Source organism: Brachionichthys hirsutus, chromosome 7, assembly GCF_040956055.1.
Source record: "Brachionichthys hirsutus isolate HB-005 chromosome 7, CSIRO-AGI_Bhir_v1, whole genome shotgun sequence".
In the NCBI taxonomy this organism is placed as follows: domain Eukaryota; kingdom Metazoa; phylum Chordata; class Actinopteri; order Lophiiformes; family Brachionichthyidae; genus Brachionichthys; species Brachionichthys hirsutus.
The window spans coordinates 7,610,685-7,638,185 of NC_090903.1; the positions used below are offsets into that span (position 1 = coordinate 7,610,685).

Genomic DNA, 27,501 nt, shown 5'->3' on the forward strand with positions numbered 1-27,501 from the left:
CTCTCTCTCTCTCTCTCCTCTCTCTCATGTCAGTGTTAGAGACGCTTTGTTCAATCTTTGGTATTTAGTGAAAATGAGTCATGGGTTGAAACTTTGCTCTTCTATTTGTGTAACGTGTTATTCAAACAAAGACAAATTCATGCGTTCATATTTATCCAATTGTGTGCTGTTCAGTATAGTGAAGACGAACGCTTCTGCTTGGCGTGCAGCAACAGCATTTCTCATCAGTGATTTTCCACGGGATTAATTATCATTTCCAACGGGGCCGCTGCACTCACGAGCTCTTTGTTTTTAATTAAAATAAATACTGGCATGCTGGTCACTCGCTTCGGTGTGTTTTCTGGTTTCTTTGGCGTGTCATGTGGCGCAGGAGGAGATGTGGACGTGCGGAGTTCGAGGCATTCTTCGTTTTGAAGTGGACGGCATCATTCCAGGTGGTGAAACCGATTTGTAGTACTGCTCCCTTCGGTGGCGACGGTATAGCGGCATATTTTGCAGATAACCGTACTTTGTTCCACGTCTTCCAGATAGAGCCAGTCCTGTGATTCTTTTTGGAACCAAGTCCTCCGTCTCCATCTTCAATGAACGCCTTAGTAACTCGTAAACTCGCCTGGGGTCGTAACCTCCTTCAGCTCTCTCGAGCACTAATGCGAGGAGGAAAGATTACCAAACGGACGGGGTGGGTGGGGGTTCTGGTTGGTTGCCATGAGAGGTTCAGCGAGAGAGAGTGAGGGAGGGACACTCCAAAGAGAACTGCGTAGCGATGCGTTAAAACATTTACGTTAACAATTTGCGCTCGATACATTTCATACATCGCACGTGGAATAACTCGCGATGCATCGAGTACATTCGATATATCGCCCGAATTATTCGATTCAGATGGGCAAATACATTTTTTTTGTACATTTCATTGTAAACGGCATATTTTAACATGAACCACAGAAACTGAACTGTTGCCTGAAAGGGATCTTCTGCATTGAGTCAAATCATCTACACAATATATCTTTTCAACAAATCTTTCAACTACACTGGTCCTCGCCAGTAAGATCTCCTGTAAGGTTCCCCACTAATTTAAGGATTCTGTGTGGGTTCTCATGTGGCCTGTCAAGTGACTACTTCGTCTAAAATGCTCCCCACATGTTTCAGACATCTAAGGTTTCTCACCTATGTGGGTTCTCATGTGGACTGTCAAATACCGACTCAGTCTGAAATTATCCCCACATGTTTCACAGCTGTAAGGCTTCTCATCTGTGTGGATTCTCATGTGGGCTGTTAAAGTACTAGCCCTTCTGAAATATTTCCCACATGTTTCACATCTGTAAGGCTTCTCATCCGTGTGGATTCTCATGTGGGCTGTCAAATTACTAGCCCTTCTGAAATTATCCCCACATGTTTCACATCTGTAAGGCTTCTCATCTGTGTGGATTCTCATGTGGACTGTTAAAGTACTAGCCCTTCCGAAATATTTCCCACATGTTTCACATCTGTAAGGCTTCTCATCTGTGCAGATTCTCATGTGGGCTGTTAAATTACTAGCCCTTCTGAAATGTTTCCCACATGTTTCACATCTGTAAGACTTCTCATCTGCGTGGGTTCTCACGTGGACTTTCAAATACTTCCTCAGTCTGAAATGACTTCCACATATTTCACACCTGTAAGGCTTCTTACCTGTGTGGTTTCTCATGTGGACTGTCAAATGACTACTCTGTCTAAAATATTTACTACATGTTTCACACCTGTAAGGCTTCTCACCTGTGTGGATTCTCATGTGGGCTGTTAAATTACTAGCCCTTCTGAAATTATCCCCACATGTTTCACATCTGTAAGGCTTCTCATCTGTGTGGATTCTCATGTGGACTGTTAAAGTACTAGCCCTTCCGAAATATTTCCCACATGTTTCACATCTGTAAGGCTTCTCATCTGTGTGGATTCTCATGTGGGCTGTTAAATTACTAGCCCTTCTGAAATGTTTCCCACATGTTTCACATCTGTAAGACTTCTCATCTGCGTGGGTTCTCACGTGGACTTTCAAATACTTCCTCAGTCTGAAATGACTTCCACATATTTCACACCTGTAAGGCTTCTTACCTGTGTGGTTTCTCATGTGGACTGTCAAATGACTACTCTGTCTAAAATATTTACCACATGTTTCACACCTGTAAGGCTTCTCACCTGTGTGGGTTCTCATGTGGCGTGTCAAGTTACCACCATGTCTAAAATGTTTCCCACATGTTTCACAGCTGTAAGGCTTCTCACCGGTGTGAATTCTCATGTGTTTTATACAGTCTCCACTTCTTGTAAAAGCTTTGCTACATGTTGGGCAAACATATCGCGTCCCTTTTCCATCCTTTCTGCTGTGGGATTGAAGTCTGGGCTCAGATTCAGCATCCTCTTCACATGTTTCACTTCTCTCATCATGGCTTGCATGACAGCCGTTAGAGAACAGCAGCTGATCAATGCCTGCTGCTCCGACCACAGAGCTAATAACTGGCATGTTACCTCCAGACTCTTCCAATGCTGCATCTTCCTCAGATTTCAGGTACAGAGTCTGATCGTTGCTGTTGTATTTTTCTTCACAAGTAGGACTCAGCATGAAGCTTTCAGTCTCCTGCTTCAGTCCCAGCTGCTCTCTCTCCTGACTGGTGGGGATTTCCTCCTGCTCCTCTTTCACATGTGGAGGCTCTGGGTCCTCTTTGTCCATACTGGAGTTCATCTCCTCCTTCCAGAGCTGCTGATCAGCAGGAACCTCCTCCTCCTCCTTGCAGACGTGTTGCTGTGGACAATCTGGAGGACAGAGAACAGAAGGGATTTGATGCTGCTGTGGTGAAACAAATGTAGACATGCGAGGACATACATACGTATTCTGTGTAATTTCATTCCTCCAGGTGATATATAGCAGGCTTCGCTGATGATCGATCTTCAGTTTTCTTTACAGGCAATTGTTGGACGCTTTATAAAAACTCTCTTCATCACCTGAAGGCATCTTTTTCAGCTGAATACCTGCAGACAAAACAAACAAAGAGTTAATGTCATCTTCTGCTACAGCTGATTCTCCTTTTCTATTGATTTTAAATTAACGGGACAATCGCCTCCTTTATTCCTCTCAAAACATCAAACATCAGTGAAAGAACAGGAATACCACGGAATATTTCACGGAAAAAAGAAATGTACATATATTCATGCAATATAACTGGAAAATATTAAACACTAATGACATCACATAAACCACTGACATCACTGACTTTTAAACCCATTAGGCTACTTGAGTAATTATCTGTTGTATAAATATAATAAAGAAATCTCGACGCCTAATCACAATTGGGTTCATATTGATGTCAGTCCACGAGTACATCACTTTTGTAAATAGACACTTAAGGCACACTCACATACCCTTGGGAGGGGTGGGCTGGTGGGGACACATTCTTGTCAAAAATTTGATCAAATATCGCGGAGTTTGGATAACTAAATGTGCTGGTGATCGTAAAAAAAAAAAAAGAATATTAAACAATTGGCTCCAAAGGGATTTAACGCTGTTTGGTAGGTGGACGGAAATGGAGACATTCTTGAACTGAAGGATTTGATTGCTAAATATAGAACATCTTGCCCCATTGAGATCTTTTGAAACGTTTCACAGAATATCCCACAAGTTTAAATCCAATCAATAAAGAATAATATTTTGATTTTTCCAACTTCAAATTTACACAAAGTGAAGATAGATGGTCTCGACCTTGTAAACAATAAATGTAATAGTTTTTAAGGCAGTATTTAGTCAATACCTTATTTCCAAGTAGGGCAAAAAGTTCACTCGCTCTCAATTATAAAGGATCTGAAATTTTATCTATTCGAACCCACATTTTTCTGATGCAAAATGTAAAGAAGTTCATTCTAAAACCATAAATAACATTTATCTTTCAAATGAATTGATGAAAAGTAGATTTAAATTAGTAGATAACTGCTATATTTGTAATACAAATCTGGAAACAACAGAGCATTTGTTTTATGATCGTGAGACTGTCCAAAGGTTATGGAAATCTCTGATTTAATATCACCCAGATCCAAAGACATTGATTTTATATTCCTCACTGTTAGATTTCCTATGTTGTTCTCTGAAGATGTGAATGTTTTGTGTAATGTCAAAGGGTGAGATCTGTACTGTGAGTTATGTTAATAACCCTAACCCTATATTTTATTTTACACCCGAGCAAAGCACACAAGCATTTCATAAAGTTATGTTAAGTTTATTCGGAAATTGTGGTGCCAGAGGTTTATGCTCATAGTGTAGTTTGACCATAAATAAAGCAGCTAATGCCTGCTAGCCTCAGTTGCTAACACAGCAGGTTGTGAACGCCGTAGCAGTTAGCAAAGAGTCACGTTGTAATGTTAGTGATCTTATGTTGTACTTTAATCGTGTTCAGTAACTAACTGCTATGTATCGAGCCACTAATATGAGTAACACACGCGCATTCGACAGACGGGCAAGGCTGTACAGTTCTACTTACGGTTAAATATTGTCTTGGGCAGCCCTTCTCCACGCTTGAAAATGATTTAAGCGGTTTAAAAAGTCTTGTAATCAGACATTTATCTAGAAATAAATTAAAACAAAGTTTAAAGAGACCAGACTCTGTTCAGGAATCTGATCTCTGTGTTGCGACCGCATGAATGAGACGCTGTCTCTTCTTCTTGGTGTTTAACGGCAGAACGGCCACCTTTACGAAGGGGCATTACCGCCTCCTACTGGTCCGGGGTGTGAATCAGGCTCCCTCTAAATTCAAGTCCACCACCCTTGATGATGATGAATATATTTATTAGATAGAATGTTAGAGTACAAGTACAGTCAAACAGTAGCATGTATTACAGTACAAATAAAGTCAAACATCCTGTCTAAGAGGAGCATTTCAAAAAAGCCCTTGTGGTCTTGTTTCTTGTTTCCATTGAAAGTCTTTAGTACATAAATCATCGACATTTAGCAATACAAATAACATAAAAATAAATTACTCCACAGATGCAAAATAACAATAAATTAAAAAGACACATAATATGTACAACGTAGGCGGACAAAAAATGGGGGGGGGGGATTTATCCGGAGAGAGTCATGATGACTATCTCCGTTTCTGCCCCCCTGAAAGGTGAATTTTTTGGGCCGTTTTGAAGGCCAAAGAGGTGCATGTTTTGAGGGCAGGAGTCAAACAGTGTTCCACCCTTGGGTGGCCGTATTGTAGAAGGATGATTTAGCCATGTTTGTCTTATAGGAGGGGGTAATCAGGTTGTTGTTTGAGCTCCCTCTAGTGTTGTGGCTGTGGGTGTCACTAAATCTTTAAAGGTGTTTAGCCTTGATTTCGCTGCACCATCCTCGCTACGTATTTCATTGTTTGATACAATGACAATAAAAGCATTTGATTGATTGATTTGATTTGATTATTTCATCTCAACGTGTCCCTCATGACTTCTTTGGTCTTCTACGGCTTGTTGCTATACTTTTCCTGCATGCTTTTGGGTCAGCTGGGATGAAAGTATTGGAGTTTGGTCATGAAGTAAAACGAAAAGTCTATGGAAGTCTGTGAAGTTTGGCACAGTGTTTTAACAAGATGTAATTTAAAATCGTGTGTTCTAATGAGGGATGTTATTCAGGGCGTTGAAACATTTTAACACTGCATCACTGGGTAAAAGTATTTGTGTTAAAAAAAAAAAGTAATAAAAGGGGTTGTTCTTGTGTTGCATGAGATATTTAAACTGATCCTGATATCAGATGATAATAGATTTGCCTGTAAACCAAATATAAAATGGGTGTTTAGCTGCAGTAAATATCTATGGGGGGTCATCGACAGTGACGCTACAGCTGAATAAACTGAAGACTATTAGGGAACATATGATGATGGCGTTGGCATCCAAGTTCGTAGATCTCAGCTCGTGTTCGGGATCACGATCATGTAATCGTGAAATGCACAGGGCGCTGCACAAAAAAAAAAAAAAAAAATCAAATCCGTGCCATGCGCCTTGCACGACATCCGGTAAAACGCCGCTCAGCGCTGAGGTGTTTAATTCTCCCCGCACCCACCGGACACCCCGGATCGCTGTTATTTATCCGTGCCGCTGCGCAGACTCCCCGGGCCCTGCAGAGAGAGGAGCTGGACGCACCGTCCCAGCACCGACTCCCCGCCTCCTCCGGGATCTTACCGCTGCTTCGGGCAGCAGAGCCTTGCAGGGTAACGGATTCGTGGTGGAAGCCCCGGGGCAGCGGCAGCAGCGTCCCCGTTTTGCCTGCGGCTGAAGGCGCCCCCCCCCCCCCTATAGCGCACCTTTTTGTCCCGTCAGGCGGATTAGTTAAATCGGCGTGTTTTATCTGATCTGGCACCCTCCCCGGCTATTGGCGGCTCTGACTTGTCGCTGTCAAACCGCGAGGTTAATCCAATTAAGTGTTTAAAGGCGAGAAGCTAAGAATAGAACCAATTACCGTAAAAAAAAAAAAAAAGAGAAAAGAGAAAAGTTTCAGATCAGCGACGCGCTTTGGTGATGATGGAGCAGCGAGCGATGGTCCCGGGGATCGTTCCGGATCCGTGCTGGGAGCAGTGAAGGTAAACACGACGTGGTTTACCGGTACGTGTGGTAGCAGGTCATGTTTCCTCTGCTGAGTGTTCTTTATCAGATCCCAGTGTCGGTGTCCTCCTGCATGGTTTAGACGATGCGGGGTCTAATCCCAGATAAATATTCTCAGGGCAAGAGCTGAGAGACATTTAAGAGTCACACAATGTTTAAGCGCTGCAGCAGGCGTGGAACGTTTCTCATATCAGGCCTGTGCGGACAAAAGTCATCTCGGTGGAATGTGCTGCTTCTTTAAAGGATGCTAAAGCTGCAGCTCCATAATTTAGACTCTGAATGCACACACACACACACACACACAAAGATGGTTATGAAAATGTGCTGCCACTTTGTAATCTGTGTTTTAAGAGTTGTGACAGACCAAGATCATGTCGTTTTCTGCTTAATGCAAGATGGAGTGTGTCTGTGACAGGATATAACACGACTGGTTCATAAATCATTGCATTGTTTGTGAAAAGTTCAATAACAGGGTGATGAAAGTGTTTTTTACTCCCAACGAGGTGAGAAGGAAATGTCTATTGTGTGTTTGATTGATGTGCATCAGATGAGAGGGAGATTCTTTCTTCTCTGTAACTCTGTTTGAAGTATATGAATTGTAAACAATGTGATTTAGCGACTGCATTTAGCGACAATGTTTGGTCCAGTCGAGCAGCATGTCCAAATTTAGGGGCAAACCCACATTTTTATGATGCAAAAAGCACATTTCTTCCTCTGAAATCCAACAATACCTGATTATCAGGTGTCGAGACACGGTCCATGTCTTAAAATCAATGCTCCATTACACTTACACCTGTAGGTGGACCACACCGAGAGAGAAAGTTCTGCTGCTGAAGTTTTGAAGCAGAATGGAAGGGCAGCGTTTTCATTGGCTTGTTTGAGCTTTTAAAATATAGCAGCAAGTCAGAGTGCAGGGAAACAAGAGGAGACTTCTCATCAATGCGCTGGTTTTATTGCTCAAATAGTCTCGCAGTAAAAAGAGACTGCATAGTCTCAGTGTCGTTGTGCTTTAGTTTCTTTCTTGTTTTTTTGCCACACACTAAATCTTGTGTGACTTTCCTCGTATCCAGTGGACAACATTAGTGTCACAAGTCAAGAATGAATTCGGTTTCAGTGAAGGATTTAATTAGACCTCCAGTAATTGGTTGGTGTTCATCGGTGGAACCATGACGCTTCATTCAGCACTGATCCGCTCTGAGGAGCTATTGTATTACAAGTTGGGAACATTTAGAGGAGCAGATTGTCATAATAAAGCGACGGATCCGGTGGAATAAAAACACGGTGGTCGGGTTTCACATCTGCACCGCCATGCAGTTGTTTTCTCTGACTCTGTTAGAAAACAGATGAATATGTTGACAGTGTGTCTCATTTTGTCAAAACGTTGTGAGTTGGACATGCAGTAAAATGTTCTTGGGACTTTTTATACATTGATACGTTGCAGTTATTTATTTATTTTATATGAGCTACTGATGGAAATCTTCATGCTGCCTCTGCCGTCTTCGAAAATCATCTATATTGCACAATTCTGATGGTGGTTCTTCTAGATAAAATAAACGCCCCCCCAGACTCACAACAAAACACAATGCTATAGAAAAAAGAGGGAATGCTACACTGCTCTGAATGTGACAGAGGTTTTACTGTGCTACAGCTTTAATGTGTGTCTGTCAGCTATCAAGAAGCAGTAACAAGAAATAGTTATATAAGTAAGTGTATAATATAGTAAAGGTGTTTTATATAAGTTATGTAATCAGTGCATGTAAACGGTATGAAAATGTTCACGGTAAGAAAGCTTGTCTTTGCATTTATTAAAGCCTTAAAGTATCAGTGGACTGGAAAAGCCGCACACGCATCAACAATCAACCATGAGATCATGCTACGGTGGCTTTGGTGCCAGAGCACAGTTCCCTTAGAACTGCTCTCTGGTCACAATAAAGCCTATTAGCAAATGGGAGGGACAGCGAGAGCAGAGTGAGACTAATTGATTGAGATAATCTCATCTGATTTGAGTGCAAAGAATTGCATTTTCCCCCCAAGAAAAGCTCTTTATTTAAAAACAAAACAAAAACAAAAATGCTCTTGCTAAGCAGCATGAACAGCCGGAATGAGCCCACTACCTTGGCACAAAGAATGATGAACTTCCTGGTTTGTGCATGCGGCAGGAACCTGAAAAATGAAACTCCTCCAGAAAATCAATTTGAGCAAAGACTGTGTGTGTTTTGCATGTACGTGTGTGTGTTGCATCCTCAGGTGCGCCCTTGAAGTGTGTGCAGGATGAGCAGCACATTTGTAACATTAGCTGAGGTGCTGGAGGCTCGGGGAGGACCTCTGCTGGAGGAGGAGGTCTGGTCCCTGCTGCTGGGCACTGCAGAGTCTTTAGTGGACGTCTCCTATAAGGGTAAAGCAGTTTATAGGACTCCTTTTCCTGTAGGGTTATTCACACCATACCTTAACTCTGTTACCGCTCGTTATATTATTGCAATTTAAATAAACGTTAACATTCAGGCTTACTTTCCATAGTTTCACTAATTTTAACTTAGCATTGCAGCACCGGTAGAATCATTTAATGTGTTTTTACTTTGTTTTCCCAGGTCACAACAATATCTGTAATATCATAAGCCCCACCTCCTTACTGCTGTCAGCCACTGGCACCTTAGCGTTCAAGAACTGTGGCCTATCAGACGAGGTGTCCACCTTCATCGCCCCAGAGATGCTGCAGGGACGTGCTAGCTCAACCAAACCTGCCATAGAAAGGGTCAGTGCATACTCACTCCTATGTGCCAAGATATGTCCTGTAACGTTTGATGGTTGCTTGGTCAAACAGAGAAGAATGTCATTTCCTTTTATTTATATTTGTTATCAGTGACTTTAAACTCATGCCTTGAAGTGTGTCTTCCCTTTGAGTGTAAAATCAGAGGATGTCACTAGTGAAGGACGACCGAGATGTAAGCACGCCACCGCCATCTAGTGGCTAAATGGGGGAACATCTTTCCTGAATTCTGCAGCTGAGAGTCTAAATTTAACACTGGGGTAGAAAATAGCTTAAAAGATCAATTTCGAAGTCAAGTAATATGCATACAAATTTTACTGAATACAAATTGAACATTAATATCTTAATGAAATGGTTCTTTCATTTCACCACAATGAGACTTGTTTTGAATTATGACATGAACTTTGCACAACAAAATATAGACTGTTGCAGAGGTGCTCAACCCCGTTCACATGAAAAGTGAAAAGGGTCGAGTGAGTGAATTAAATACTGCTGAAGTGGCTTCCGTCATGTTGTATGATTTTGGACAGAATGAACAGCAAAAAAGAATTTTACATTTTAATCTTGTTTGTTAAAGATGCATATCACATAACGCCATCTATTAAACCCAAGTGTGTAACATCATAACTTAATAATTTAAATGTAATTATTTAAAAAAAATCTTAAAATATGTGTACGATTGGTCAAAGCTTTATACCGTTTTTCTATAATTACTCCGCCTTTGTCTTAGTTTTAAAAATTATGCAAAAAAAAAAGTAAGATAAAAACATATCAAATTGATATAAAAGTTATAGCACAATTTCCAGTCCACCCAGTTGTTAACAAGTCCGTTTTGTTCTCCAGATGCTGGTGTATTCACTGGGCATGACTCTCTACTGGTCAGTTGATTTTCACCTACCTCAGAATCAGGTCGGGAACCCGGATACCAAGCTTGTAGTATTCAGCTCAGACCAATGCTTAGGTTATTATAATGGTCTTCCTGTTTCATTCCTCTTAGCCAGTCCAGTTGAGTGACCATCTGAACAGTCTCCTCCTCAGTATGTGTGAAGACCTGGCCCAACGCAGGATGAATCTCAACTCCATCCTGGAAGCCTGCGAATCTCAGCACAAAGCCTCGAGCCTGCCTCCACCTGCCAACGTCATCAGACATCTGGTGGAGGAGGTGTTCCATGAAACGGTGAGTCGAACCAGAGGGCGGCAGGCCGGCAGCGTTCTCCGCTGTAAGCACTTCACATTCTCTGCAGACCATTGTTTCTATCGAAGAACATAAAGACGAGCTGCTTAATGGTCCACATTATGAGATCAAATAAGCATGGTGGGATTTCCTTTCCTCCAGACGGACCAGGGCTCTCTGCCAGACAGCAGCGTTCCTTTGAGCGGCAGGAGCCAGATGATCAGAGAGAGGCTTCATGGTGAGCGTTTATGCTGCTGTTGACAAGTGATGAGATAGTTAAAGAACTCCTTGATTATCTAACTTCATACATACAACAATCAGTTAATTTAATTTATAAATGTCATTAACAAACATGCATTTGTTTGTTTGCACTCCAGGATTCACAAAAAAACTGGAAATGCAACAGCCCCCAGTCTTATGTTCTAAAATAACTATTTACAGAATCATTTATTCTCATTTTGGAGATTTAAGGCATCATAAAATAAACCTGAAATATGCTAATTACATCAGTGTGTCTGTTCTTCCCTATTGATTGAATCCACTGTATTCAATTTGCCCTTTATACGAGTATATATATTAGTATATGTTCAGTCCCTGTACTTTTGACTCACGATCGTGTACAGATCAATGGGATTAAAATCTTAACCTAAAGCAAGCCCAGGATTAGCGCGCTCAGATCCAGGGAATTGTGCCCTCTACTTGCCTCGGTTCTTCCAGACATCAGTATCTCCGTGGAGCACCGAGACGGGCAGATCACACATTTGTCACCTTTCAGTTGTTACTTTGTTTACAGGAAAGAGAGGGCTGTTCTCAGACTTCAGTGATGGGAGTGTTGAGGGGAGAAGATACTCAACGGACTCAGACTCAAAGTCAGGTAAACATTCGAAAACCAAAACTGGGAGGAAAGAGAAAACAGTGATGCTTAAGAGAATCCACTAATTGTCGTCAGTAACTTCTTAAATGTCTGTTACAGCAATAAAATGCTCATTTTATGCCTGTTTTGAAGGGAGTTTACCTCACAGACCATGGCGTCAAAGACCACGGAGCTCTCCCACACCATTGTACCAATCATCCTTAGACAGGTTTGCGGTATATAAATGCATACTTACACACCACTTCCTGTTATAGTAAAGACATATGTGGCTGCGTGTTGACCTGAATAAACACCCCTCTCCTTGTGCTCGATCATTGTCTGCATTGCCTCTTTTCCAAATCATCTGTCCCTCCCGATCCTTCTCTCTCCCCCCAGACTCCCCCGTGGGGTTCGTCGCAGGGACAGCAACTGCAGCTGGATTGGTAAGAGCCCCCAGCACGACATCTCTCCTAAGGCATCAGGTCGATCTCACAGTCCCTCCATCACCTTCAGTGAGTCGTCGCTTAGCCTGAGCCAGAGAAAAGCCAAGGTAAGATTGGGCTTTTTAAAAAATCATGTGTTCAGGGACATTAATACACGTGAGATGTTTCGGCACTGGAGCTCAAAGGCTGAGGTATGCGCCGCTGCTTGGTCATACTATAAATGCTTACTTTGTCAGGCTCTGGGCCCTGAATTCATCAGAATGCCTGACGAGCAGCACACTGTTCTCGAGCTTCCAGGATCTATTGTGGTAAATTTACGATTTTTGCTCTGTTTCTGATCAAACGTATTGTAATTACTGGCTTTCATACTTTTTGATTTTTTTGGTATTTTTTTTGCATCCTATATGTCTGTTTGTACAACTGCATGTGCAGAGTGTGTAAATCTATCTATGCATGTGAGTGTGTCTGTACATTTCTTTATGTCTGTGTGTGTGTGTGTGTGTGTGTGTCTGGTCCTTTGTGTCTGTCCACCGCAGTCCAGAAAGGGACGCTCCTGCTCGTCTCAGCGAGAAGTGACTGTGGTTCTGTTGAATGGACAGTATGTGGTGGTTCGCTGTGACATTAAATCCAAAGCCAGGGACGTGTTTGACATGGTGGTGGCTCATGCCAACCTGGTGGAGCACTTCTACTTCGGTCTCGCCTTCCTTGATGGTAAAGCTAATGGTTGCGCTTGTGATGCTGTGACCTCTCAATTGGCATGAGGAGTGGCCCTTGAGATAAAAAAAAATCAATTGTTGACAAGAGCCATTCTTTCTCTTCTGTTCTGCAGATGATGAGTATTTCTTTTTAGAGCATGAAACCAAAATCTCCAAAGTTGCCCCCGATAGTTGGAAGAAAGGACAGATATCTTCCTTTCTGGTGTTTCTTCGAGTCAAGTATTTTATTGATGATATAACCTTCATTTTGTGAGTAGAGCACTCGTTTGTACTTAAATGTGGTACATTTATGTGGAGAAATATATACAGTAGTTAAAAAAAACAATAAGGTCTTTTTTGAATATTTTTAAGTTGTTTGTTTGTTTTTTCCAGACACAGACTGACTCGTCATGAGTACTATTTACAGCTGCGTAAGGACATCTTGGAGGACAGGTTTTACTGTAATGAGGAGACAGGCTTGTTTCTGGCTGCTCTTGCTCTTCAGGCTGAATTTGGTGATTACGTGCCAGAGGTACAAGAGGACAAGAGGAAAACTGATCATAATAATATAACTTCAAATAGCAATGGCATTTTTAAGTGTGTAATGGCCAGATCGTATTTTCCGTTTTTGTCATTCCTTTTAGTTGTACGGTAAGAATTACTACCAGCCGGAGCATTACGTGTCCAAGAGGATGCTAGAGAAGCTGGCCCTGCCCAATGTCAAGGAAGAGTTGCCAAGACTACATGCAAACCATATCCAGATGCTTCCTGAGGAGGCAGAGTCAGAGTACCTGAAGGTGTCCAGACTACCAATGCTGCTACGTTACCACTGCAATATGCAATACACATCTGTACACGTCTGAGTTCTCTGAGTGCTTTTTTTAGTTTTAATTGGTGATACCTCTACTGTTGTATTTTCTGTCAATTGCACACAAATGCACACGAGTCATTTTAACAATACTGCATGTGGCTTGCAGATTACTCAGCAGTTGCCTGAGTACGGGGTTATGTTCCACCGTGTGGGGAGAGAGAAAAGGCCCGTGGTGGGAGAGTTGGTTCTGGGAGTCTGTTCCAAAGGAATCATCGTGTACGAGATGAAGAACCACATCCGGACCGTCACCCGGCGATTCCTCTGGAGGGAAACCGACTCCATATCCACTGGGGTGAAAGAGAAATAGCCATTTTACTTTACACGGTGCTGAATTATGCCTAAATGAAGTGTGGTTGTGTCTCTCTTTCAGCGGCGCAAATTGATTATAGAATGTGGCGGGCCCAGTGGGAAGAAGCACAGTTTTGTTACAGAGAGCTCAAAGATCGCACAGTATCTCCTGAGCCTGTGCTCAGCACAGCACAAGTTTCACAGCGAGATGACGTCACGGCAACTCAACCACTTCACCATCCCAGGTGGGGAAGATTCATTTGTGATCATTCTTTTGGTATATGTAATAAAAAGGCCACAAATCCCAACGGTCTTGTACGTTGTTTATCCAGATGAAAGCGTGGATAAGTACATGTCTGGCTACCGTGGCCATAACTTGGACCTGAAGCGGATGTCGTGCTCTGAGAGCATGTTAAACCACGTAGGCTTGACTCCCGGCCAGCCAGACTCACTCTCCAAGTCCTGTGATGACCTAACAGCCAAGCTGGAGGAGCGGCTGCATCAGCAGAGGGAGATGAGGAGGGAGATGAGGAGGGAGATGAGCAGGGAGCTCCCTGAAGCAGGAGATTTCAGGAACGTGAGAGAACGACTCTGTTGGAGGTAATGTTTGTGTTCTTTGTTAAGAAAAATGTGTGTTCATGCATGAGAATGAGATAAATGTGTGCTATAATGTGTTGTAGCACGCCGGAGACCAGCCCTAGAATGATTTCACTGAAGAAGCAGGACTCTGATGCCTCTTCGTCCATACGGGGTGAATCTCTCTATTTTCATGAACAAATACAAATGGGTGATAAAATTAAACCAAAAATATAGATATTTAAATATAGATGTGTTGAGAGCAAATATTTACATCTTCAAACTCATCAAACCATTCAGTGATCCCTGCACCCTCTATTTATCCCCATGTATTGAGCCCTTTGGATTAAACTGTATGTAACTTGCAAACCTAACCCGTTTAAAATTCCACGACTCAAAATATGCAAACAAATTTACAATGGTCCATTTTCCTTAAGTAAAATACATGCCTTGCAGTTGATACACCGACCAGGACCCCGCCAGAAAGAGAAATCATCTGTGTGACCCTGAAGAAAGACCCAAAATTGGGCTTTGGTGAGTTTAGTGGACTTAATATAAATGAATGAATGAGCTGGAAGGAACGTTTTAAACCTAAGCTTTTTTCTCTCTGCTCCTGTTTCAGGCTTTGTGATAGTTGGCGAGGACAATACGGGTAAGCTTGACCTGGGGATCTTCATTGCTTCCGTCGTGCCTGATGGGCCTGCAGACAAAGATGGACGACTCAGACCTGGTACTGAACAGCAACGATGGAAACGATAGCACACAGCAGCTAACCTGTGGCGTGACACCGCTTTAGAACACTGACGACCAATAGCATGGCTTTTTTAATGATTTGTTAATGCCTGCAGGCGGACGTCTCATCTCCCTCAACAAGACGAGTTTGGAAGGAGTGACGTTCAGTGACGCTGCTGCGATCCTGCAGAGCAGTCCGGAAGAAGTGGAGCTCATTGTCTCCCAGCCCAAACGTAAGAACTGCTCAATGCTTTGTTCTCTGCATGCAGAGAAGTTCATAGAGTCACGCAAACGTTCATTCATCACTGTCAAACTGTTACCATGAATAGCAGCAACACTTGATCCAGCCCGTATGTGAGGTCCTTCGTCCCACCTGGTTGTTTTCCCAACAGGGTCTCTGAAAGCGAGCAGGAGTTCCTTGAGTCAGAGCACTCTCGGTTTGGCGCTGGAGCGGGGATTTGGGTCTCAAACCACACTGAGTGGCACAGAGTACCGTCCTGCCATGGACGAACTTGAGGAGGCCATGGCTCTGTCCAACATGGCAACCCCAAAACGGAACAGGATGCTTCACATTCCTGTTGTTCGGATACATGATGCCCAGGTAAGAACCCGCAATCAGCTGACTTTGATTATTAGACATAAGTGACTTTGTTTTTTTGTGGAATCAACAACATGAGGTCAGAACTGATAAACCCAGCCAACCAGGACATTGTCATCATTCATCTGCATCATTTCCTCAAACACCTGCTGTATTTTCTTCCTTTAAATTCAGGAGGTGTGTTCCAGGTCAGCATCTATCCTAAGTTTAAAATCAGGGGAGCACTTAATGGTGGAGCTGAAGAAAAGCAGCGGTAGCCTTGGCATCAGTGTCGCTGTGAGTGGTTTCATACAGCATTTATCAGATATATGAAGTCTCATTTGTGTGCATTGAAAGTCTCGTGATTCTTTCCACTGTTGACGTATCAAAATCCAAATAAATTGTTTCAAGAACTTATTGAAATTGCTGCTATAAGTGACCTCAGACCAGGCAAGCAGGATTAAAATGGAAAGGCTGATAGGCAATCAGATGTGATGCGCAGTAACTTGGGTCATCCGACGTGCTGAATCAGTGTATGATTCCAGAGTTATTTGTGGATTCTGACTTTGAACAATTTCTTCTCTGCCCAAAAGGGAGGAATAAACACAAAGATGCGATATGGGGGCGTCTACATCAAGAGCCTGGTGCCTGGAGGCGCTGCCGAGCAGGACGGGCGGATTCAGATCGGTAATCCTTTTATTTGTCGTTTCAATCTGTGAATGCGTTGCTGCCAGAAACTCGCTGCACGTTGTGCAAAGGTTTCATCATGACCCACGTGCGTTATTCTGCTTCCTTTAACAGACAGAGAAACACTTCTTACTGCATTTGTATTTATAACACATAAACCACTTGGTAAACTAAATCCAGAGGTGAGGCTCGATGAGGATTCATGATTTAAATTGTTACATGGTGAGAACATGACAGGAACATTTAAATGGGTTTGGGGGTTTAATTTAATGAAAAGGCATTGTTTGAGGTTTGTGCTTCTTTGTGCCCTTCTTGTTTAAGATTTTGTCAGCTGGTTTATATATATATATTCATAGATAGTGCTACTGGCGTTACTGTGATGTGTCAGTGACGGCTTGGTTCATGCTTCAGTGTGCAGAAACACACACACACGCACACACACACACTCACACACACACAAATGAAGCATTTTTGATTTTCCAAATGATGATGAGATTTGTTTTTGTGCATATGACAGGGGACAGACTGCTGGAGGTTGACGGGTCCAACCTTATGCGTGTGACTCACCAGCACGCTATCGAGTGCTTAAAGAGGACTGGGGAGGTATGCACACACATACACACACACACACACACACACACACATGAACACACATAAAAGTATAACGTGTTTGGTGTCGGTGTGACTGGAGTTATGACCTTGTTAAGTTCTTGTGTCCCTTAATTAAAGTACGGAATGGGGAGAGCATAAACAACCCTCATAAAAGTTCTTTGCTCTTTTTTCATTTGGCTGTAAGGACTTGCCGGATCTTTGAACTCCTTCATTCTGATCTAATGACTAATCTGGACAAACGTTTAAATTCACTCCTTTCAAAGCCGACAATGAAAATGCACCAAAAATGTGTGTTAGAACTGTGAATGACTGAACATGCATGCTGTGTGCATCTGTGCCCCGTAGGTGGTTAGCCTGCTATTGGAGAGGGAGCCCCCTCTAATGCTGGAGCCCAGGCCTGACTCACCCTGCCCCCCTTTGGCCTTCAGCACATCACAATCACAGCCCCCTAGGACTGAAGTCTCCATGGCAACAACCTTGAGTGGTGGAGGCAAGGACTACAGCTTTGTGACTGATGGTGAGAGAGAGGGGAGAGGAAGGGATGCGCGCACACACACACACACACACATGGCCCAGAGGTGAGTGTGAGTCATCTGACAGCGACATTGTGGTCGCTGTCAGAGTCATCTAGAATTGACTCCTTCTGTCCCCCCAAGGCTGTACGTGTACGCACTGAAATCTGGAAGCAGCTTGTTTCTGTCTCTCGAGCTTTCCTTTCCTAACTGGAAATGATTCATAGAAATGTGATGAAAGATTTGTCTGCTCATTCCAATTCTCTTTTTTGGCGATGAACGCCCGCCCCCCCCCCCCCTCTCATTACAGACCATGTTTCAGATTAAAGATTACACAACACACACTGATGCATCAAGACTGCCGTCCATCTCTTGTCTTTCCTAGAAAACACACACGAGGTGGTGCTGAAGAAGAGTGCGTCTGGCCTCGGCTTCAGCGTCAACATCTCACGGCTTCGCTCAGGTCCGGACCGTGGCAGCGTGGTCCGCGTCAAACGTCTGTTCCCTGGTCAGCCGGCGTTGGAGAGCGGCCTCTTGAGAGTGGGAGACGTCATTCTGTCGGTCAACAAAGAGCCTGTCAAGGACCTCTCTTATCAGGTAGGCTCTGAGCTGTCATTTTCATTCATTCGGTGGTTTTTCCATGGTTTTGTGTTTTAACAGGAATAGTGGGGACGTGATTGCGGTCACTAATTTTGCACGACATCTTTACACGACAGACTGCAAACACTGACCAAACGACAATGTGGGAATGAGTGTTAGCAGCTCCAGCAGGCCTGCTCTTTCTTAAGATCGCAATCACGTCAGCGGCCCGCTAATCCTTTAATCTCAGACTGTGGAAATAGTAAGCTAGTTGTGTCATAGCATTTGATGTGTCGTGCGCTGTCGAAGGTTGGCAGTAGCATCTACACATACTACATAGACGTATCGGTTTTGCTCAAGCTGCACCCGAGGCTCTCTGCTACCAACTTCTTTCCTTCTTCTTTTCTCAGAGGGTTCTATCCCTGCTACGTGGCGCTCCATCCCAAGTTCATCTGCTGATTTGCCGGCCACATCCTGGAGTCCTGTATGATGTCGACGACAACACACTGGTGAGTGCACAAAGCCACACAAGTGCACACATGCACAGAAGAAAGCCCCAGTAAGAGCCACTAATCCAGACAGTCTGTTTGACCTCCCGTAGGGCTGTGAACTCTTCCGGGAGGTTCGATCTCTGTCTCTGGACATCCGGCTAGGAGAGGACTACAGTCAGCTCCTTAAGTCTGAATACGTTGCCAAAGTCCGCGATCAGAAGCAGGACCCCGCCCAGGAAGAAGCTCTGACCAACACAGCAGTGAAAAGCCCAGAACCTCCTGGAGCTCCAGCAATCCCTCCGACTGAGGAGTGTTTGGAGAGTGAAGTGCAGCTCAGTCAGCCTCTCCCATCTCCCCCTCGCTCACCTCCATCACCCACCTCGCCCACATCACCTCCATCACCTGTCTTGTCAGCCTCACCCGTATCTCCAACCACAGCGGCCTCGCCCAGTTTGGGCTCTCCACCGGCTCTGCCGAAGTCGCAGCCAACTGGGAAAACAGAGGAGGAGCAGGAAGCAGGAGCAAAGGAGAAGGACAAGGACGAGCACAAGACAGAAGAGGATGTGGGGACAACAAGCTCAGCGGTGACTTTCACGGACGTCTGTCCCAAGACTTCTCATGCATATGCCAGGTACTACAATCCGATGTTGGCTCGCAGACACGTTATGCACAATGATGGTTCAATTGTTCTGCACTTGCAGCAAAATGAAAAACTTTGTGCTTCCATTTTTTACAGATTAAGGCCACTAAATATTTTAGCCACTTCTGCAACAATGGATTTGACCTTCTCAAAAGGCAGTCAGAATCTGTTCAGGGTTTAACCATTAAGTTAATTTTAGACAATTGAATTGCTTAATTATAAAGAAATTGTGTCTTTTTGTATTTAAAAGTGATATACAGATTAAATAATTTATCTGAAAGTCAAATCTAAAGGTTGTAGAATTTTCTGTATTCAAATGTTAAACTACTGTTTAGTACTGAAAAATGAAATCACTGTTCTAAAAACGCATCTTTGTCATTTTAATTTACGTGCATGTGTGTCTGTTTATCACATTCGTTTCCGGACTCAAGAACAAAGATTTGCTTGTTTTTCCGCAGCGGCGTCAGAGAGGAGGCAGATGGAAGTGTGACCTATTGCCTGATGGGAAAGGGACTAACCATCATGGCAGATGAAGAATACTTGACCATCAGCTCCACCCTGGCACCACCTCAGAGCATCCCCTCCAGTGTGGACACTTGCGCTCCACCCATCCACGTCGCAGGACTCCACTCTCAAACCTCCAGCACCTCCTCTGGTTTCCCGTCTCAGAATCCAGGCCCCGGCCCTCACGTCGCCACAACCGCCATCTCACCCCTCAGCCTCTCGTCTGACACCCCAACCACTTGCTCGCTATCTCACCCAGCTCAGCCCCTCACAACCCAGCCCCCAAAAACCCACCACCACCCCATCCAGGAAGGACTTCTTCTGGGCCACTACAATGTCCTTTCCAAGAGCATTAGGCCTGTGGTGCCCCTACCCCAGCCCCCTGCCCCACCACTAAGCCCCATCACAGCCCAGGTCACGTCCACTGTGCCTCCCTGTGGCGCTCCACCAGCTGCAGCGCTGCCTCCGTCAGTGCTGCCACCACCTTCCCAAACCAGCATTCAACCGAGACAAGAGGCAGAGAGGAAAGAAAGGGACTACAAGTATGACGATGATGAAGAGATGGATGATGAAGAGGAAGAGAGCAGAAGAAAGGCAAGTTTGTGATGGTTTTTGTTCGAGGTTCACTCACCTTTGGCCTGAAAATGCATTTTCTTATCCAGCTAAAAAAATAATAATCTATTAAAACAATTTAGCAGTACGTTTTTGAATTATGATGCTACCATAAAATTGACATAGACAAACAAGAGCACAAAAACATTCAACTATTTCTATATAATGTTTCACTATTCTTCTATCTAGACAAAATCTAAATAGTTACTTATGTATCAATTATATGCTACATTTAATGCCAGATTGAAATACAACGCTATGCTATAATATAACATACGTTAAAACAGTTACTTTATTAAGTTTTCCCTCAAATGCACAGCAAATTTTGGCATTAGTAAATATGTGAGTGAGACTAATGGAACTCTTTTTGGTCCAAGATTCGCTGAAGTCAGCAACGTGTTGAAGTTTAAGTCTAAAGAAGATGTGATAAAAATCTTTTTTTTTTTTTTATGACATTGTCATTGTTCACCCTTCAGGGATTGGTTAAAGAGTTTGAGCTGACGGTTGTCCTGACCAAGTCCAGGAGTGGGAGCTTTGGTTTCACCATCTCTCGAAGCAAACTGGATGACTGCTACTATGTACAGGAAATCCTGGACAACCCAGCCAGGGCAGATGGTCGACTCAGGGCAGGAGACCGGCTCATCATAGTACGAACAATATGATGCTTGCACACACACGTCTCTGCATTTCTGCACATAAAACACAATTATGTTGCAAGCTGTCCGTTTACAAAAGTTGACTGCGAACAATTCCTTGTCTTGACATTTGTTTCCAGGTGAACGGGCACGATGTTACTGACGTGGCAGATGATATCGCCATGACGATTCTCAGGTCATCTCCGAGAAGGCTCAGTATGACTCTGGGGAGGGCGGTGACCAACCTGGTGGCCCCACCTTCCTGTGACAGTCTGCCCGACATAGTTCTCCACAAGACACCTTCAGGGCAACTCGGTGGGACGCCGTTTGTTTTGGACACATTGCGGGGACGGAGACACATCAGAAGTGCCTTTTGATTGTAATACTTTATATGTGCTTCTCTCCAGGTATAAAGCTGACGGGGGGCATCGGCAGCAAATGGCAAGGCATCTACTGTCTGCAGGTGGTCCCGGGCTCCCCAGCCAGCGAGGAAGGCAGCGTCCAACCCAGTGACAAGATCATTTATATTTGTGGCAAGTGTACGCTCGGAATGACGCTGGAGGACGCAGTCAAAGCCTGTGAGATTGCCCCTCGTAAAGTTAAACTTAAAATCCTCAGGTAAGTACTCATAGACCAGAGAGACGGACACCGGCAGCATGTTTGGCATTGTGTCTCAGACTGACGCCAGTCTTTGTGTTTGACACAGAGAAGACCAGCCGGTGACCCCCAAGGCCAAATGGAACGGTAAGAGCCCCTGAAGGAACGTGATGGTTCCTTCTTGCTCGACACGAACAGAATTATTTAGTTGTTATGCGTATTGTATGCTACAGATGGATTAACAGTTGAAGTCCAATCATTACCAGATATTTCCCATTTCTTGTCTCAACTTCTGTTTGGATGTGTCTCTAAACGAGGCTTTTCTTTTGCAGGTCTGTTTGACTGGAAAAAGGACAGGAGGTTCTTTGCTCGTTTTGAAGAGCCCATCACTGCAGAGAGAGATTCCCCGACTGAAGATGGTGAGTTTTATCTCCCTCATTTATTCCTCTGTCTCTTATCTCCTGCGAGCTTTGGCATGGCTGGCTCCCCTTTCAGACGTTCGCTTGTTGCTCCTTTGTCTGCATGAAGCCGGAGCTCAGTGCTGAAATATAGTTCTGTTTGTGTGGTCTGGATGCTGACAGGCAGATCCTGGGCTCTCGCAGCAAGATTAATAATTAGCAGGCCTCAGGGCCCCCCACTGGTGTATCAGACGCTGTAGCTATCACACACACACACACACACACACACACACACAGAGAGACAGTGCCATACAGCCAGTGGTCGATGGGGCAGGTAGCTCAGTTGCCCAGTGACAGTGCAGACGGTGGTAACGGACAGCGGAGAGGGTCAGCCTGCAAAGACCAGCATTGTTCTCCTGTCATAGAAGAAGCGCGCCCTTCAACACTCCTCTATCAAAATGGCTAAAGAGGTGGGAGGTCGGGGTGCGTTGAGCTTTTGCTTTGTTTTTTCCCCCCCTTTGTGTCTGTTACAGAAATTTCATTGGCAGGAAGTGTTTGGATGGATGGAGATTTTTATTGAGAAAAAAGAAACGATTAGTGACGGTTGTCTTTTGCAATATTTATTTAACACAGAATTTTGGACGCAACAACTGAAATGGTCTTGTCCCTCTTGTTCCTCTTTTTGCCAGTTGAAGCCGTGTGCACGACGGCGAGACATTTCCGATGTCTCTCTCTCACCCAAGACCAAGAGGTAAGTTCATGAATATGTTGTGATGTTCCAAAAGCTCATTTTGGTTGTCCTTGTAAGGTGTGTGGAGCTCCTATCAGCTCTATCCAGCCTTTTTTTGATCACTGAACATCTTTTGAAATGTCTGCTAAAAAAAAGCTCACTGTAACATGAGTCCGCTGCCTCTCTGCTGGAGGTCACTGCCTGCAGGTGTCTCTCTGGCTTTCTGTATGTTTAATTCATGAAAGACAATGCAGCATCTCCACCGTGGAATATTTAGGTCTCTTTGCCAAAACGCTGGATTTCTCCTCCTCTTTATAGAGTCGCATCATGCAAGTGGAGTTCACGAAGCCTGAAGGAGGAGGTCTTGGCTTTGCGCTGGTTGGAGGAACCAATGGCAGCCTGCTCAGAGTGAAGGAAATCTGCTCCGGTGGTGTGGCTGAGCAGGATGGTCGGCTTAGAGTGGGGGACATTTTATTAGAGGTAATCAATCCTATCATGTTTCTGCACTGTTTTACAATGAGGGGAAGCTCTGATATTCACTCTGTGTGTTGTAGGTGAATAGTGTGATTGTGTCCGGGCTGAGCCACGGTAAGGTGGTGGACATCCTGCGTAAAGCTGAGGGGGCTGTGCAGCTGACCATCTGCAGGGACATCCTGGCCTACTGCGAGTCGCCAACGGCGCCCAACACGTCCGCTCAAAGTGAAGCCGTTCTAGCCGAGCAGCCGGCCCCGGCGTCCGGCCCTGATGCTGATCAGATAGCTGCTCCCCCGCCTGGTACAATGGCTCTACAACCATCTTTCCTTTCTTTCTGTTTTTATTTTTTATTTTTTAATAATAATGGAAAGAAAGACCTTTGAACTCACAAAGAACCACAACTGAGACCTAAGAAGTATTTAATTGCCCTGTTACTAATCGTTCCTCATTGCCTCAATGTTATTATTAAAATAATATTACTATTATATAAAATATTGCATCGTATATATATATATATATCATTGTTTCAGAGGTGACGTCAGACCCCGTGGACAATGAAGCTGGCGTGTTCCTTTCTCCACCTCCACCGCACCGACGACTGACTGTTGTCACTGATGAGACAGATATTATGCAGGTAACACAAAAACATGAACTATACTTTAATAACTGTGATAAATTATCTCTACTAACTGCTGACTACTCTACTAAATATTTTACGAGCATTTTGTCCCGCCTGTCTGTTGCCTTCTCCGGCTGCAGGAGAGCTGTAACAGCAGCCCTTCTCGTCAAACATGCTGCCCATCCCTCAACGTCACTGACATGTTGCATGGAGCTTCTGACAGGTAGTGAATTCACAAACTGCTCCCCTCATATATTGTCTTCAAACATACCTGGCAACTTTATAATATGAAAATAAGGAAAGCCTTGCAGGGATAACCCTTAAGACATCCCACAACTCCTAACAGTGTCCATGCATGCCGTACATTTAGACAAGGATACATGACATAAATCATAAAATCTCCACTGGCAACTTGCTTTAAGAAATGTCTCTGCCTTGAATCTTTGTGTCGCCACTTTGGCATCCTTTCTGATTCCTTTGTGTCAACTGAAGTTCCCCTACCAAACACAGGGAGGCAGCAGAGAGTAGTAAATCTACAACCTGGGATAAATTCTCCTGCCAAAGTTAGGATGCATTTAGTATTCTCTTTAGCCTCATAAAAGCATAGTAGAAGTATTAAGATATTGCAGCCTCTTGTCTATACTGTATTTTAGGTGGAAAGGTCGCAGGGAAAGGAAGCACAGCCTTGCATGATTTCATCCCATCTACCCGAAGAGTAAAAATGGTCTGGTCTCACCCCTGCCCCCTGACTCCCCCAGGAAACAAATTGTTACCAAACTTTTGCACCAGTCCTGCAAAGACAACCGAAAAATCCAGTCAGATGGTTGGAGCAGTGCAGAGGAAGACGATGATGTATTTACTGGCTCCGGACAGGCGACGACGTCCCCCCAAACAGGCCCACCCATAGTATCAGAGGAGGAACTGACCACGTTGGCTCTCATTAGCCCAGCCGGGACGAGCCAGTATTCAGGCTCCAGAGTCAAGGCCCTCATCCAGATTCTGCAGCAGCAACTGGACCAGCAGGAACTGGTCAAAGAGTTCACGGTGTGTGTGTGTGTGTGTTCTGTAACATCCACAAGTCAGTTCTAATGAAAGAACTACACCAAGTACATGAACACTTTCTAATTGTCACTGTCTTCTTTTTGTTTTGCTGTCTTGTTTCATCCAGGCGCTGGAGCACCTGAAGCCCTCCGACAATTGTCTGGTGGGAAAAGCCCCCGAAAACAGAGATAAAAACCGGTACAGAGACATCCTGCCATGTAAGTCCGTTTACTTTTGTCAGGCAGGCTTAACTTTCTCATTTTTCTCCATTTGTTCAGACACCGTCGCTCGCTCTCCTATTGGATTTTTATTTATTTATTTATTAGTGCGCTAATCCTTGTAAAAGGTGACTTGGCATTTAAAGGATGGCCTATGTTTTTAAGAAGCAGCTCATTGTATGTTGAGGCCTTGCTGAAGTGAGTAGGGATATTTCTTTACAACCTATATTGTAAGAAGCTCTCCAACAATTAACCTGTATATCATTTCTTGTATCCGCATCAATATGTCTCTGATGTCAAACCTGTCATTTTCCTGAAGTCAGGCAAGTGTGTAATGAGAAAGATGTCATTTGTTCTTAACCCTGGAATTACTTGGGATTTATATTTTAAATTATATAATTACAATTTGGTCCATCCTCCCTCTCATCACCAACATCTTCCTAACAGTGTTGGTTTGTCGAGTGCCACTGCAGACCTCATAGCTATTTACTTGGCTTAATTGGCCGTACATTTTTTGTGTGCTTTGTGTACTGACAAAATTGAATATAAAGATTTATCCAACATTAAAAATGCATCAGGATTATCCATTGTTCTGTTTGCGGAAGGAAGCGGCTGGGAGCTTTCTATGTTTATCTAATTCTAATGTATGGAACTTACTTTGATGTTGCATCCTGTCTTTTTCTCTCTGTAGATGACAAAACCCGTGTTGCACTCGGTGATAACCAGGACTACATCAATGCTAGTTACATCCACATGCACATTGGAGATGAGGAGTTATTTTACATTTCCTGTCAGGGACCTTTGCCCTCCACAGTGCCGGCCTTCTGGCAAATGATCTGGGAAAGCAAATCTGACGTCATCGCCATGATGACCCAGGAAATAGAGCGAGGAAGGATCAAATGTCACAAGTACTGGCCAGAGAGGCTGGGTGTGCCTCTGGACGCTGGCAGGTACCAGCTTCACCTGGACAACCAACAGGCCCTGGACTATTTCCACATCAAGGTCATCCGTATGGTTGAGGGAGAGGTCAGAGTCTTATGAGGAATAATTGATTTAGCCTTTAATGTTATGGTTTTTAAGCCAAGGTTCAAAAAGTCAGTTTAAAGGAACAATTAATCAATTTAAATTGTTTTTACAGAGTGGTGAGACTCATTTTGTCCGTCATCTCAAGTTCACACACTGGCCTGACCATGGCGTGCCACACAGCTCGGAGCACTTGGTTCGCTTCATCCGCTACTTGAGGGCGGTGCACCAAAGGGGGCCGCTCACCGTGCACTGCAGCGCCGGCATCGGACGCACAGGAGTCCTCGTCTGCACCGATGTTATTCTCAGCCTCATTGAGAATGATTTGCCTGTGAGTGGGATTCTATTTTATAGCCTTGAACATGTGCTTTTTATATTTGTAGTAATGCTAATAGTGTTTCTTGAGATGGCTCAAGAAAATAAATTCAAGATCGAATATTTCTTTCAATATGACATTTCATTTAGCAGCGGTACTTTGGTACTAGTACTTATTAGCATGCTGAATTAAGGTGAACAAGTATTCAGATTTGTATATTAGCATGCCCGTGTTCACAGAGGTGCAGTCGTTACACAGCTAGAAGGCTCCTGGCTTGAACCCAGACGTGAAGCCTCTCTGTGTTGAGTTTGAATGTTCTCTGTGTGTCTGCCTGGGTCCACCAGTCCAAAAAACCCAACCAGACAATGTAGATGAATTGTGATGAACTGGCGACATGTCCAGATTGTATCTGGTTGGCATTCTGAAGTTGTGCCTAACAAACTCCTGTCTCTGTCCTCAGATTAATGTAAGCGACATTGTAAAAGAGATGAGGCTTCAACGGCATGGGATGATTCAAACCAAGGTCCGTTCGTTATAGTTCAAAGTAAAAAAAAAAAAGACGTTTCCATAAAACTAGATGTGTCCTTTGTCTCTTTGTCTTCAGGAACAGTATCTCTTCTGCTACAAGGTCTGGTTGGAGGTTTTACAGGGCATTTTGCAGCTTCAAGGCAACCAATGGCAACCAGAAAGTCCCAAAGACCACAAAGTGGTTTGAATGTTTCTCCTGGCGGCGTACGGATCTGGATCCGGCTGCAGTCAGTCTATCACAGTTTGCTGCTGGTTGCGTTAGCTTCATTATGAAACCCATTCTTTTCTGTTTTGGTACTTCATGTTAAAGCTTCTTGTTTAGTTACAACGACTGCAGCTCCAATCTTCATATTCCTGGATGTGCTCTCAGTGCTGTGATTATATGTTGACTTACTTTAGATCACCGTTGGGGGTTTGGCCTTTTCGGATATAGTAATCTGCCTTCTGTTTCTGTGGGTTTTTTAAAAAAATTGTGTTATCTGAATGTACGTCATTCATATTGTTCATTGTCCTTTCATTCTAAAAATTGTATCACTTTTTTTAAATCACAGTGAATGAAACTTAGAATTGAATCTTTCCACATCTTCCACCCAGCAGTAATATCACCACTCACATCGATACACGCGCATGTTCAGTTCGATCATCAAACCAAAGGGCGTGCGGGTTTGTAACCTTGTTTAAGTGACGTGTTCTCAATTTATTAAGTGCATTTATA

The 27,501-nt window shown here is 43.8% G+C and overlaps 2 protein-coding genes across 2 annotated transcripts; one reads left to right on the forward strand and one right to left on the reverse strand.

Moving 5' to 3' along the window:
* Positions 1–824: 824 nt before the first annotated feature.
* Positions 825–3,421, reverse strand: LOC137896080 (zinc finger protein ZFP2-like). Its single transcript, XM_068741609.1, has 4 exons — positions 3,391–3,421; positions 2,974–3,000; positions 2,073–2,784; positions 825–1,988 (listed from the first exon to the last, which is right to left on the reverse strand). Exons 1-4 carry the CDS (start codon positions 3,419–3,421, stop codon positions 1,151–1,153), a joined length of 1,608 nt encoding a protein of 535 aa, XP_068597710.1. The 3' UTR covers positions 825–1,150.
* Positions 3,422–8,865: 5,444 nt separating this feature from the next.
* ptpn20 (protein tyrosine phosphatase non-receptor type 20) lies at positions 8,866–26,973 on the forward strand. The gene is made up of 45 exons (XM_068740994.1): positions 8,866–8,989; positions 9,183–9,346; positions 10,205–10,270; positions 10,359–10,615; positions 10,700–10,773; positions 11,329–11,409; positions 11,542–11,617; positions 11,785–11,938; positions 12,068–12,139; positions 12,368–12,542; positions 12,661–12,796; positions 12,920–13,058; positions 13,171–13,323; positions 13,504–13,689; positions 13,768–13,930; positions 14,018–14,285; positions 14,366–14,436; positions 14,718–14,795; positions 14,884–14,991; positions 15,110–15,226; positions 15,386–15,594; positions 15,766–15,867; positions 16,164–16,257; positions 16,775–16,860; positions 17,215–17,386; positions 17,767–17,978; positions 18,371–18,469; positions 18,562–19,082; positions 19,550–20,189; positions 20,684–20,854; positions 20,983–21,157; positions 21,250–21,460; positions 21,549–21,586; positions 21,772–21,858; positions 22,527–22,588; positions 22,886–23,047; positions 23,122–23,341; positions 23,572–23,675; positions 23,801–23,883; positions 24,419–24,704; positions 24,829–24,919; positions 25,611–25,945; positions 26,058–26,273; positions 26,719–26,781; positions 26,863–26,973. The coding sequence occupies exons 1-45, from the start codon at positions 8,866–8,868 to the stop codon at positions 26,971–26,973; spliced, it is 7,212 nt and encodes a 2,403-aa protein (XP_068597095.1).
* Positions 26,974–27,501: the final 528 nt, after the last annotated feature.